At 44.1% G+C, this 14325-nt stretch overlaps 1 protein-coding gene across 5 annotated transcripts in view; it reads left to right on the forward strand.

Moving 5' to 3' along the window:
• PANK1 (pantothenate kinase 1) overlaps nt 1-14325 on the forward strand; it is a 31399-nt gene that overhangs the window by 11613 nt on the left and 5461 nt on the right. For 4 of the 5 annotated variants that reach the window (XM_083614155.1, XM_083614157.1, XM_083614156.1 and 1 more), the window contains exons 2-5: nt 5096-5448; nt 10275-10528; nt 11710-11886; nt 13367-13490. In XM_083614155.1, coding sequence (XP_083470281.1) covers nt 5096-5448; nt 10275-10528; nt 11710-11886; nt 13367-13490 — 908 coding nt within the window. Of the gene's footprint in view, nt 1-5095; nt 5449-10274; nt 10529-11709; nt 11887-13353; nt 13491-14325 lie in introns of all 5 variants that reach the window. The other variant, XR_014548147.1, reaches the window with a different exon arrangement.

Consider the following 14325-nt stretch of genomic DNA (forward strand, 5'->3'; position numbering starts at 1 on the left):
CTCCCCCGCCCCCCAAAGAAGTTACCAGCCTGTTGGGGACTGACTGAAAAAATGCATTTGTATGCTGGGTGCTGGAGAGAGGGCAGCTCATTCTGCTTCTATCCTGTGTGTGGAGATGTCACTTGCCTGGGTGACTCACTTGTTTGGGTATAATTTCATGCACCTGCCTGCTTCCAGTCCTTGGTTGCCAATGGGTACCAGGCTAGTACTTAAATACAAGGGTGTCTTTAAAAGTAAGATCTTTGATGTTGCACCAGGTAACTGCAGAAACATATACTGACAGTATTCCCTGGTGGTTTATAGATTAGTTGCCTATCGGGCAGACTTTGGCATGCACTGTGCTGGGGTGCTTCCCCCCCAGATACAACAACTTTAACAACAGAGTACATTTTAGTGTGTGTGAGAGAAGGGAGTTAGTTTTGTGTAAATGGTGTAGAACTTCAAATATTACTTGTTGCTGCAGCCAGGTCAGGCTATGAGGCATCATTCTTTCATTCTTTCGCTGGTCCGTAGTACACGTCCTTTGTGAGCGGATATGAGTTGTGCACCGGCTTTGGGTAGAGAAAATCTGGTGTTATCAGGGGGTAGGCAATAATGGAAAGTCAAGTATGTGTATTCCTAGCATTATGAACAATCTGTCGTTGGAAGCTACTAAACAAACACACCTTGATGTGTGTGTTAAGAGATCATAGCGCAGATTCTGTTCAACACAAATATGGCTTAATCTTCAGCCTTTATGTAGTACAGCTGAAGTTGTCATCTTTTTTAAAAAAATTACGGGGATCAATATTTAGAGTGTGAAATAATCTGGCTCCTGTTTTTGCTTGTTTGTAGAAATGCCAGTCAGAAGCTGATTACTTGGAAATGGGATCACTATGATGGCAAATTCTCTTTATGGTATTTGAAGTGCAATAAATAAATTTTGGGATATATTACCCGGTAAATAAGAGAACATTTCTGCCAGCGTAGCTTCTCTGTCATGCAAGTTTGTCATCTTAGGTTGACAAATCCATCTGGTGAGGGTGTAACTATGATTTTGTGTTGCAATGGGAGGGAAGGCTTTGCAGAAACCTCCCATTAGTCGACAGATTCTTTTGTGTATTACACTAGTAGAATTGTAAAGGAAATCTGTATGGCCGAGGTTTTCAACCTTTTTGAATCCATGGCTTCCTTGGCCAACTACAGTCTTTCTGCGGCACCCCCGTGGGGCTTAGGAGCCCACTTATGCCACCCCTTGCCTGCAGAGCTGGCGGCCTCTCACCCTTTTTCGAACACCCTACCTTGTGGAGGGTTCCCTCAGCCTCCTCTTCTCTCTTCTTGGGAGTCCTCTGGGCAGCTTCTGTCTCTGGTCTCTGAGCTGCCCCCACCCCAAAGAAGAGGTTCCTCCCAAAGGCACCATTCGCCTGCGGAGCTTATAGCCAGGGCTGCTGCAATAAACAGCTGTGCAAGCAGGCACCCCAGGTTGCCATGGTACAGTGGTTGAAAACTACTGCTGTACGGTAAGAAAATTAGACATGCAAAAGGATGAGGTGTTTAGCTTTTTTAACTGTGAAGTGAAACAGGTTTGGAAGCAACAAAAGCTTTTTGTGAACTGTGTGTGTTTGTGGGTGTAGAAGAGCCCTATTCAAAGTTTTCCTCTTAGGTACATAATGTTCTTTATCGCTTAAGGGCTAGAAATTAAAACTTCTATAAAATGGACCTTGAGATGCTCTGGGAATATGAATGAAAGACCTTAAATCCTCAGGGCAACATTACAAACAAGAAGGGAAAACTCATAATAACAATTCGTAATAAATGTAAGGTTTCATAAAAGGCTGTGGGGAACCATTAACTTGCAATCCTCTGCATGCTTATGTAAGACGAAGCCCCATTAAATTCAGTGGGACTTGCTTCTGAGTACTCATAGGATCAGGTTTTTGGGTTAACATGTATACTATACTAACACTACCTTTCAGTCATAAGGGTACTATCAGTAAGAGCTTAAACATTAGGCTTCTCCTCTAAATTGCCAGAAACGCAGAATGAAAATCCAAAACCAGAAGCTGTGCAGTCTCCAGAAGCTGATTGGACTGAACAACACCCACCGTTTGAATATTATGACAGCAACTGTTTGTAGCATGGTTAGTGTTTTGCCTGCTCACCAGTAGCCATTTAGAATCTGAGGGAGCCTTCTAGGAATTTAAAGCACCCTTCCCACTATTATAAAATTGACTATGCCTCTTTCTATGGTCAGCCTTGTCCTAGCAACACAATGGAAATACAGATGAAAATAATTCTTTTAATGAAGGGTTTGGGGAAATGTCTAGGTATCTCTGTTAATTGTATTTGGATTTCTTTTATCTGCCTTAGCTCAAGACTGCAAGGTTGATTCCGGTACATCTTTATCTCTTTTTATCTACACAACAGGTTAGATTTATCCAAGAGTGGGTGACATGTCCAGAAAAAGTATAGGAATGGGAGATGGTGGGGAATAGAAATACCTTGGCTACAGCACCGGCTGGGTTTGTTTCTCTTTGAGATTTCTTCATCCTTTGATTTGTAATTAATTGTGTAAACCGAATATATTTAGGTTTTTTAGGCTGCCCATTTGGAGGTTTCAGAGAGAGTGCTGTTGGTTCTTAAGCCCTCCATAATGGCTAGCTAAAAATTAAACTTGAGAATGTTAGTCCACTCCTGCCCCCCCAAAAAAACCCAGTCACTGGAAGAAGGGACAACATTCTGCTCTTTTCTTCAAATTTGTGCAGAATAGTTGCATTTTTCACTCACAAGAGAAAGTTAAGAATATCTTGTTGCCCCAACTGCTTTGCTATTCCAGACTGAGTTAAATGTAGCCTTGTATGCCACATGGAAAGCACATCCCTGTGTCAGTAGTCCATGCTTTGCAGCAGCAGTATCACTTAAAGGGCTCTTAATGCCCCCCCCCCCCGCCCTATCTGGTGCCTGTAGTATCTGCACGTCAGTATAGTTCTCTCCCAGAATATACAATAACATTGCAATGCTGCGTGCAGCCTATAGATGAGTGGCCTTCTGCCTACTCAGTAGTCAATCCCATTGAAATAGAATCCTAGGCATGTGTACTTCAAAGCAGTGTTAGAAACTGAGATATGAAAGCTAGGATTTAAACGGCACCTTAAGCATGGTTATGAGTGTAACAGTGTCTAGGCACACTTTTCTTATAACAAGAATACAAAGCTGAAAATGAATGAACTGCAGCTAAAATATTATGTTCATTTTTCACATGGTCTAGTAGTCCTTCCCCTGACCACCCCCTTGATATTTTTAAGAGGGTCTCTTCTCCAGTCTTCAGAGAGTGGCTGGAAGTGGGGAGGCAGAAAAAGGTCCTCCTTTCCTTCAACTCTGCAGTTTTAATCTGAAATCTTAGGGCTCAGTACTGTGCCCAGAACTCAGAAGCTGATCGCGCTAACGAAATTACCTTTCGCAAAATGCGCCTAGAACAATGGGAGCTTTGAACACTGCTTCAAAGTAAATCTCACTGAATTCAGTAGGATGTACTCCCAGGATTGTAGCCCTTAATATAAATGATGTGTGGAACTTGAACATGGGCTTGTAGTGGTTTGGGGGCAGCCTCAACATAGAAAATGGATTGTTCAAATTGACTTTCTGTTTAAATGTTTCCCAGTAGCAAATAAATAAATGTAGCTTATTTCAACAACGATGCATAAGTAACACAGAGGATAAATTATGTAAACAGCCCGTATGTTTCTGGTGGCATCTTATCCTTTGACGGGAGGCTGTTTTCCATCTGTTTCCTTGTTCACTTTGGAGCAACTGGTTGGAGCAGGCATGTTCCTAACACCCCCTGTAGCACTTGTGTCACTTCCAAAAATAGAACCAGAGGAACTATTTTGGGAGCGTTGTTTCCCCAAAGGAGGGAGACAGGGAAAGCGATTGGCCAGAAAGTGTTCTTCCCTTCCCTTTTTATCCTGGCTCATTCTATTCAGTAATTCTAAGAATCAACCATAATAACATACTGTATACCTGCTGTGCGTAGATCCAGATTTGAGGAGGTGTTTGTAATAAGAAATACGTAATTCTACATTTGTGCGCTGTTCCTTTGAGTGTGAACGTAAGGCTTAATAATAGGCATGGGTAAACAATTCCATGAGCAGTGAGGGTGGTGTTGGCAGTGCCGCTTTTTAAAAGTAGAATAGTTAGTGGGCTGCATCCTAGAACATAGATATCTGCTTGCTCTTTCTTCCTAGCACAAAGTATTCCTGCTGCTTTGCCTCCATCCGCCCCAGCATTGTAGAAACCTGTGCAGGTTATCATTAAGACGGAAGTTGCTATGGGAAATAGGGCTGGGAGGTGATTGCTTTTCACTGCTCTGTTTTTCCATCTATGTCAGGAAATACCTGTATGCTTAGTACTGTGAATGTGCCTGGCACAACAGGGTAACATTAATTAAAAAAGGACAAGTCTCTGTCCTAAGTTGCTTACAGTCTAAATTTTAATGAAGCTGGGCAGAGATGATAGAGTAAAATAAACAATGGGAGAAAATATTCAGAACTTGCTGATTCAACTCTTGGAAAAGTGGTGTGGTGGTTGTTTTTGCAGCCAACTGGGGGTTGAGGTTAGGGGTTAGGAGAATGCATATTTGTGATTGAGCTTACTGGTTCTAAATTCTGAACTACCATGGTAATAAACAATTCAGTGATTTTGCATGCTAAATATGCATATCAGGCTCAGAGAGAGAATTATGATTTTAACTGTCTTGATACGGTTGTTTTGAAGAGGTACTAAATAAGTAACCAAAATACGATTTGTGCTTCGCTGCTTATTATTGAGTTATATCCAAGAGAGGACCTTTAAACTTTCCGTGGGACTCTTGCCCTGCTGGAATCCCTTTGCCCCCACCCCCTTCTGAAATGGCATCCTAGGCCACCTGAAACTTCACTTAAAACACACAAACAAAAGCTTTCAGATACATGGGCATGAATATCACTTTCCAATCAGCGCCACGTTTCTAAGCTTAATGGCTTTGTTACCCTTAACATCCCACCTTTAGAAATACTTTAAGAATGCTCACATGGTAATTCTTCTTTTTGTCTCCCTTCTATTCCTGCCCCTTCTCCAGCGTTCCCCTGGTTTGGCATGGATATTGGTGGGACGCTTGTGAAACTGGTCTACTTTGAACCAAAGGACATTACCGCTGAAGAGGAACAGGAGGAGGTGGAAAACCTGAAAAGCATCAGGAAGTACTTGACTTCCAATACAGCCTACGGTAAAACTGGGATTCGAGATGTCCACCTCGAACTGAAAAACTTGACTATGTGTGGGCGGAAAGGGAACCTTCATTTCATCCGTTTTCCAAGCTGTGCTATGCACAGGTTCATACAGATGGGTAGTGAAAAGAACTTCTCAAGCTTGCACACCACGCTTTGTGCCACGGGAGGCGGAGCTTACAAGTTTGAAGAAGACTTTCGAACGGTATGTTTTGTTTGCACAATGTCTTGGTTTAAGGAGCTCTTTCCTACCCCTTTCCTGGTGCTGCCAGATCAAATACAGGGGGGGTGTTTGTGTCAGTCAGACCTTAGGACCTCATTGTTTATTTTTGTCACTCCAAGCCAGCAAACCTGCCTTTATAATAATAATAGTAATAATAATAATAATAATAATAATAATAATAATAATAATAATAATAATAATAATAATTTATTATTTGTACCCCGCCCATCTGGCTGGGTTTCCCCAGCCACTCTGGGCGGCTTCCATAGAAACCAAAAATACACTAAAATATCACAGATTAAAAACTTCCCTGAACAGGGCTGCCTTAAGATGTCTTCTGAATGTCAGGTAGTTGTTTATCGCTTTGACATCTGCTGGAAGGGCGTTCCACAGGGCGGGTGCCACTACCGAGAAGGCCCTCTGCCTGGTTCCCTGTAGCTTTGCTTCTCGCAATGAGGGAACCGCCAGAAGGCCCTCGGCGCTGGACCTCAGCATCCGGGCAGAACGATGGGGGTGGAGACGCTCCTTCAGGTATACTGGGCCGAGGCCGTTTAGGGCTTTAAAGGTCAACACCAGCACTTTGAATTGTGCTCGGAAACGTACTGGGAGCCAATGTAGGTCTTTCAAGACCAGTGTTATGTGGTCTCGGCGGCCGCCCCCAATTACCAGTCTAGCTGCCGCATTCTGGATTAGTTGTAGTTTCCGAGTCACCTTCAAAGGTAGCCCCATGTAGAGCGCATTGCAGTAGTCCAAGCGGGAGATAACCAGAGCATGCACCACTCTGGCGAGACAGTCCGCGGGCAGGTAGGGTCTCAGCCTGCGTACCAGGTGGAGTTGGTAGACAGCTGCCCTGGACACAGAATTGACCTGTGCCTCCATGGACAGCTGTGAGTCCAAAATGACTCCCAGGCTGCGCACCTGGTCCTTCAGGGGCACAGTTACCCTATTCAGGACCAGGGAGTCCTCCACACCAGCCCGCCCCCTGTCCCCCAAAAACAGTACTTCTGTCTTGTCAGGATTCAACCTCAATCCATTAGCCGCCATCCATCCTCCAACTGCCTCCAGGCACTCACATAGGACCTTCACCGCCTTCACTGGTTCTGATTTGAAAGAGAGGTAGAGCTGGGTATCATCTGCATATTGATGGACACCCAGTCCAAACCCCCTGATGATCTCTCCCAGTGGCTTCATATAGATGTTAAAAAGCATGGGGGAGAGGACGGAACCCTGAGGCACCCCACAAGTGAGGGCCCAGGGGTCTGAACACTCATCCCCCACCACCACTTTCTGAACACGGCCCAGGAGGAAGGAGCAAAACCACTGCATAACACTGCATCCAGAAGGATGTTATGGTCGATTGTATCAAAGGCCGCTGAGAGATCCAGCAGAACCAGGAAACAACTCTCACCTTTGTCCCTAGCTCGCCGGAGATCATCAACCAGCGCGACCAAGGCAGTTTCAGTCCCATGATGAGGCCTGAATCCTGATTGGAAGGGATCCAAATGGTCCGCTTCAAGCTTCAATAAGTGCTAACTGAGGAGAGTAGTTAACTACAAGTGCTAACTACTGTCTGTGTCTCTGGGGGAGAGAGAGAAAGGAGGCACAGGGGTGGCAATATTTGCTATGCCGTGTTAACACATACATCACGCTCAGAATTTTCTCCTTATATCTATTATTTTTATCAGTTTTAAGCCTAAATGCAGGAAAGCACAGCTTCGACTCAGCATGCCACACAGCCTCAAACTGTGCATTGTAGACGGAGTCTGTCAACAAATCAAGTTCCTGGTTTTTTGTTAGCAGGCATTGGTGTTCCGTTGGGTCAGGTTGACCGTTCCTTGTTAGTGTTTTTGTGGGCATGGAAGTTGTATAGCTACCTCATGATCGGGGAAATGGCTATAGTGTGCTGCTATCTGCAGCTTTGTACACAATCAGATTATGGGGAGTAACTGAATGCATTTTGCAGGTATTCCTCAATATGTGGTTGCTGTATGTATGTAAAAGATGTGAGGGCAGGGCTGATAGGTTACCACTGAATTATAGGATTACACATCCATGATTTTTAAGGAAAACTGGCCGCTTGAGTGAGTGGTTAAGAGAGAGCTCAGTGAACTGGTTTTCTGAATCACTTCAAGAAACCATACATAACTGATGGTGCTACTGCTCTCCTTTCCTCCAAACATGGCTGCCTGCTCAGGTGAGCTGTAGTTGTAGAACTGTAGGCATGACTTTTAATTTAAAAGAGAGACAGAAAACACTGCTGGACTGCAGGTTGACTAAAAAAAAAAAGTTTCTGATTTAAATAGCTGTATGGAGATCTTGCATTGGGAGCTCTGGTATTTTCTGAAGATTAGCAGGAGTTGCAGATCCATAAATTTTGCAGAACTTTCTTTTCTGGCTGCTTCCAAAACTTTGCCTGAAGTCAGGAAGTCCTCTAAAAAGATGCCCAAACCCCGAATGTAATTTTTCTTTTGAGTGATACCAGCTGCTCCCATAGGCACAGTAATTACCGTATTTTTCGCTCTATAGGACACACCCGACCATAGGACGCACCCTGTTTTAGAGGGGGAGAACAAGAAAAAAAAATTCTCCCCCTCTCTGCTCAGCGCCCCTTCAGCGAAGTGGCAGGAGAAATGGAGCCCCTTCCATTTCTCCTCCCACTTCACTGAAGAGGCGCTGCGCAGCTCTCCCTCTCTGCTGAAGCCAGGAGAATATTGCTCTCCTGGCTTCAGCAAAAGGAACCCAAAGCCTTCAGAGCGCAGCGCGAGTTTCCACTGTGCTCCAAAGGCTTCAGACGGCTATCCCTGAAGCCTGGAGAGCGAGAGGGGTCGGTGTGCACCGACCCCTCTCGCTCTCCAGGGTTCAGCGAAAGCAACACGAAGCCTCCGGAGCGCGGAGGGAGCGCTCCCTCTGCGCTTCGGAGGCTTCGTGTTGCTATTGCTGAAGCCAAGAAGCCTGCATTCGCTCCATAGGACGCATACACATTTCCCCTAAATTTTTGGAGGGGAAACAGTGTGTCCTATAGAGCGAAAAATACGGTACTTCCTTGGCCTGCTTTTCTTATTTAAAAGTACAAGAGAAGCATTTGTTTTTCAAAATCACACAACCCCTGAACAGATTCCACTAAGAATTCAGGCAGGTCTGTGTCAACTTACAATTCTCAGAATGTTTACGGTGTTTGCTGCTGTCCTGAGGCAATGGGTGAGGCAAGGTAAGTAAGATGATACTCTTTCTGTATTGCTTTCTGTGGGTGAGTATGCTGCTGAGGATTATGTAACACATGCACACACGTTCTTTTGTTTTTCACCTTATGGCACCTTAATTCTAGAAGAGAGGTGGGAACGATTATTCTCAGCCATCTTTTGAAATGTCAGTTAAAACCCCCACCCAACACAATTTTCAGAGCATGCATTATATCCAAACAACTGATGTTCCACCGCTAAGGGTTTCAGATTGTACGTATTTCACTAACAAATTGATCCCTGCAGGGAAGGGATGGTAACAGAGCTGTTTCAACACTGTAACAGAAGCAGCTGATATTTCCAGTCCTGTGATGGACTACAGTTTCAGTTATACACCCTTCATTCATTATGCAAAACTCAATTATATTGCCTGTGTGGTTGTAGAGGGTTGACTAAGAAAACAGACCAGTTCTTGGTACGTGTGTGTGTGTTTGTTTTCATGGTAAAAACTAGTCCTCTTTCCCTACCACCCACAACTATAATGACTAATGGGAACTTCAGTGCAAAGGTGGATTTTTAATTAGGCTCGACTTTTGTGTGGTGTTTTATATTCAACTGCAGAAATTTTGTTCAACCTGAGGGATTGGCAACTGTTGGCCAGGGAGCTCAAACCCAGGGTGTGTAATTCAGTGGAGTATTTGCTCTTCACTGTGTGCATCTCACGGCTGCAGATTTGGTACCTGAGTAAAGTAAGTGGGGATCAGCACCAGAGGTGTGCAAGGGGGGCAGCATATCCCCAGGCTGTTGGTATTCACACTGGAGCAGAGGTTTTCAACCTTTTTGAGCCTACGGCTTCCTTGACCAACTGCATTATTTCTGCAGTTCCTCTGTGGGGAAACATGCTGCAAGCCTCAGAAACCCAGTTATGTCACCGTTTGCCTATAGAGCTGGCAGCTATATGGCACACGGTTCAAAAACCTCTGCACTAGAGAGAAGGCCTTTTTTTCTGTGAGGCAGTGGACAAAGGCCATGTTGCCTGTCCCTCAAATTTGAAAGGTCACGTTTGTTTTAAAGTTGCTGTTAGGCTGGACTTTGCTGCATAGCTGGATTCTGGCTTTATAATTGCACTTTAAAGCTGGCAACATATATTGTTATGGGAAATGAAAATGTTTGAGGGCAATATTGCTTCTCATAAGTTACAAAAGCATTTTGTTTGACTCATCTCTTGGAAAACAGGTTGTGTAGGCTTTGGGGACAATATTAAAAACCTATTTGATTTCAGGTGAAAGTGGGAAGGGTAGATCCTTCTTTCAAAACCACTTAAGATTTCCTTTAAAAAACCCAGCAACTATGGTCTGTATTGCAGTGTCTTCAAGGAGCGAAAAACAACAACCCCCAAACCTCAAAATGCACAACATGCCTTGACCTTGTGATGTGCTTGTTTTCATGCTGATGGCCAACCTGCTTGCTTGATTATGAACTTCCTGTGCAAATACTTCTTAATTACTTTAGTGATGACCCGTTGTGCAACTCAAACAGTACAAAGTACTTCAGCAGGGCCTTTTGACTCTTCCATTAGGTTTCTTAACACTGTATCAACGAGTGTTCATTTATTAACTTCTCTTCCAGATTGCTGACCTCCAGCTTCATAAGCTAGATGAGTTGGACTGCTTGATCCAGGGCCTGCTCTATGTGGATTCTGTCGGTTTCAATGGCCACCCGGAGTGCTATTATTTTGAAAACCCCGCAGATCCTGAACGGTGTCAGAAAAAGCCTTACTGCCTTGATAATCCTTTTCCTATGTTGCTGGTTAACATAGGCTCCGGGGTCAGCATCTTAGCTGTGTATTCCAAGGACAACTATAAGAGAGTTACGGGGACCAGGTGAATATACTATCTGCAGGAAACAGCTCTTGCTAAAAGAAAATACCAACCTGTCTAGATTGGAGGTTCTGAATTGTTTTTATTATTTTTACAGAGGGCCTCCTGAAGTCAGGTTAATGCTATCTAAACCTCCTCAAGCATATGTGAGGCAGAAAAATAAATAAAATGCCCCTGAGCTGAGGCTTCAGAGCTAAGGGACACCATGGCGCAGCCTGTGATTTGAACCCACCTTCTTCCCCAGAGCTACTGAACCACACTGTATGGATCTGAGACCAAAGCAGACTTCCCCACTTAATTCCACAGGACTGTTAGCCAACATGTTTGAGCAGAATGTTCTTAAGAGATCTGCAACTTTTTGCAGGTGTGATATCAACAATTTATTGCTTTAGCTTAGCTTGAAAATCAGATTCTTGAAAAGTATTATCTTCAAACAGGGTGTCTACACAGGCATTTTCTTCTAGAAATCAGGTACTGCTCCTATCTTCCTTCCTGCAAGTCTGACAATAGATTGATTCACACAGAACGATAAGACATGGTCAATGGCTTATCAGGATTTGAACAGGATGCTGGTGTCAACTGCTTGATCCTTCCTGCTTCCCTCCCCTGGTACCAGCAATAAGCCATGAAACACGGCTTGTCATTGTGGTTTGTTTCTCCTGAAATCACTGTTGCTTGCCAACATGAAGCTGTGACTTCTTGTTGGCTTTCTGATCATGTTTTTGGGGGGGCCGGTGGGAGACACAATCCCAGATTTCGACGTAGTGACAAACCAAGGCTTTATGGCTTGTTACTCCTGCTCTGACCAGGGGAGCCATGTCTGATTACGTTTGAACAGAACACAGTCTTCAGATTACAACCAGATGCATCATACCTTAAGCTATCAAGATGCAGTTCCTCCACCACCCTTTAACCAGTGCATCATAGCGAAGTTTCAATTTGAGGGGCTTTCTTGAAGAAAGGAATTTGAAGCTTGCCCAGAGAACAGGCTATTTAGGAATCCAGACGGTTGCTACTAACAATTATCATTTATTAAAGTTGTTAGTTGCTTTGAAAAAACCCAAACAAAAGTAACTCAGAGTGACTTACAACAATAAACAAATAACACATATACAGCAAAACCAGCATAAAACAAAACAGGAAAATCTGCAAGTTGGCTGAAATGAGTCTTCTCTTCCTCCTAGTCTCGGTGGTGGTACATTCCTGGGCCTGTGTTGTTTGCTGACTGGCTGTGAGACTTTTGAAGAAGCTCTGGAAATGGCAGCTAAAGGGGACAGCACCAATGTTGATAAGCTGGTGAAGGATATTTATGGAGGAGACTATGAACGGTTTGGTCTTCAGGGATCTGCCGTAGCATCAAGGTAAATATCAGCTGGTCACATATAAATGAGTTATTGCAGATTACTTAGATCAGGGTTTCCCAAATTTGGCTCTCCAGCTGTTTTTGGACTGCAACTCCCATCATCCCTGACCACTGGTTCTGCTAGCTAGGGGATAATGGGAGTTGTAGTCCAAAAACAGCTGGAGAGCCAAGTTTGGGAAATCTGGATTTAGATACTGAGAGCCTAACAACATGTTGCATGCAACCAAACCCGAGTAGGTAGCTATTTTGTTCTTCAGGAAAAGCTGCTTCAGGAGGGACAGTTAGGAGTAGAAAGAAGTGTGTGTGCTTTGCGTAACCATTTCCTTACATGTTGCTTTTCTGTTCCAAATTGTCCCTGCTAAGCTTTTTTCCTGCACATTTGAAATACCGCGAGGGTGGGGGGAGGGGCAGATCACTGGGGGTTAATTTGGAGTGGTTTTGTGGAAAAGGTTTTGCATGCATTCTGCATCAAACTGGACCCTCCCAAAACAGTTTTCCTGAAAATAAACTTTGGTTGCCTGTGTTTGTATTTAAAATTATAGCTGGGCCTCCGTGTGTAATGCTTATGTGGGTATAATTAATTATGTGTACTGCTTAGGACCCTAGTTTGATTAATTTCAGCTCACTTGTATCATATCGCTTTGCTTTCAGGATGTGTTGCTTGTACATTAATCTTGCCTTGAAAGGAATTTCCCCCTTCCTCAATATACAACAGCTTCTCTGTGTATTTCATACCAAAATTAATAGCCTTTAAAGCAGGGGTGGCAAACTTCCACCTACACACCTGCCCCCATGTGTGATGACAGGTGTGGCGCAGGTAGAGAGGTGGTTGGATTGGCTGCTTGACTCTGTTCCCCATGGGGAAATTGATCGTGCAGTGGATCACTGCAGAAAACAGGGTTGAACTTACCGTCTGTCAGCTGAGAGGCGAGGAGTTCAGCCCTACTGAATTGGCCGCGTGACTTGAGTTCTCCTTGTGGAATGCGCTCGTGCACTGATACCTGCAGAAAGCACCTGTGTCAGCCGTTTGCTGAGTGTAGGGCGGTCAGAGGCCCTTGCACCATGGTTCCCAAGTACCTGACAACCAGCTGACTGTCAGGCAATTGGGAAGCGCTGCACAAGTGATGTTGTCACGTGAGCAGGACAACCCATGCCAGCCATATGATGTAAAGTTGTCTGCTTACCTGTCAAAGTTGGCCCGCAGACATTGCAAGACTCTGTTGTTTAGGAGAATTTCTTACTACTAAGTATCCACAATGTTTTAAAAAAAATTCAATATGAAATGCAGCAATTTTGTAAGAGGGTGTTGCTAGCTCACTAAAGTTAGTTGGCGTCCTCTGTGTCTGTGTGCGTGTCTTGCATCCTGCAATGGTGACGCATGTTTGTCCCGGGCAAACTACTGAAAAACGTATTTTTTAGAAACCTTGGCCTTTCTGAAAAATGTAAGAAAGATCATATCCTCTAGTATTATCACGCAGCTTCGGCAACATGATGAGCAAAGAAAAGCGAGATTCCATCAGTAAAGAGGACCTAGCAAGAGCGACCTTAGTTACCATCACCAATAACATCGGCTCCATCGCTCGGATGTGTGCTCTGAATGAGGTAAGAACATGATGATTGGCAAGCTTTTGAAAGCTGCTGTTGTGCTACTGCCTTACTTTGATCTCTGGTTTTGCATTAGTTAAATACCGAAGAATATTTTTTTACAGTGCACACCATGCTCTCATGTGAAGCTTTGACAGAACGATCCACAGAGTTTTCTTTTCAATGGCTAAAATGAACAGAATCACAGTGCCTCTTCATTCATACACAGTGATTTATGTCTCCTGGCATATTCTTATAGTTGAGCACCAGCAATGGAATCCCACCTCTGTGCAAAGCCTGCTTCTCAGCTTTGTCCTCTTAGACCACCAATATTAACAGTGTAACTGTGTGAACTGATGTGGTGGTGAAGGAGTCTGGTAGTGAATACTACTTTGTACGCTGATAGGTCCTTTGTGTGAAATACTTCCTGAATGCTTGCTGTCGAATTGGTTGTCATTCATTCAAGTATTCTGGATTATTATTTTTTGGGGCTACCGTCTGGAGAATCCTGTAGCGTCCAAAAACACCTGCATTCTTTTTAAGGTCAACCCACAAGAGCTTCCAGTCATATTCATATGCCTGATGGAACCTGGTTTGATAGTGGTGTTGACTATGTCATGGCACCTTTGAAGGTGTGCATTTGTTAACTTGACACCTGCAAGTTGGCGCCAGTGCAGTGCAGAGCTAGGAAGAGCATCATGTTCAGCAGTGACACTCAGTGGTGGCTTTCGGCATGTCAGCACCTGTAGTTGTGAAGCCACTACCTCTTGCCAAGGGCATCCTTCAGCCATTGAAGCAGCAGCTGATCCAGTGTTTACTTTCTTGTTCTCTACCCATTCCCCCCCCTTTGGTG

This window comes from Podarcis filfolensis, assembly GCF_964270895.1.
Source record: "Podarcis filfolensis genome assembly, chromosome: 5".
Lineage (NCBI taxonomy): Eukaryota > Metazoa > Chordata > Lepidosauria > Squamata > Lacertidae > Podarcis > Podarcis filfolensis.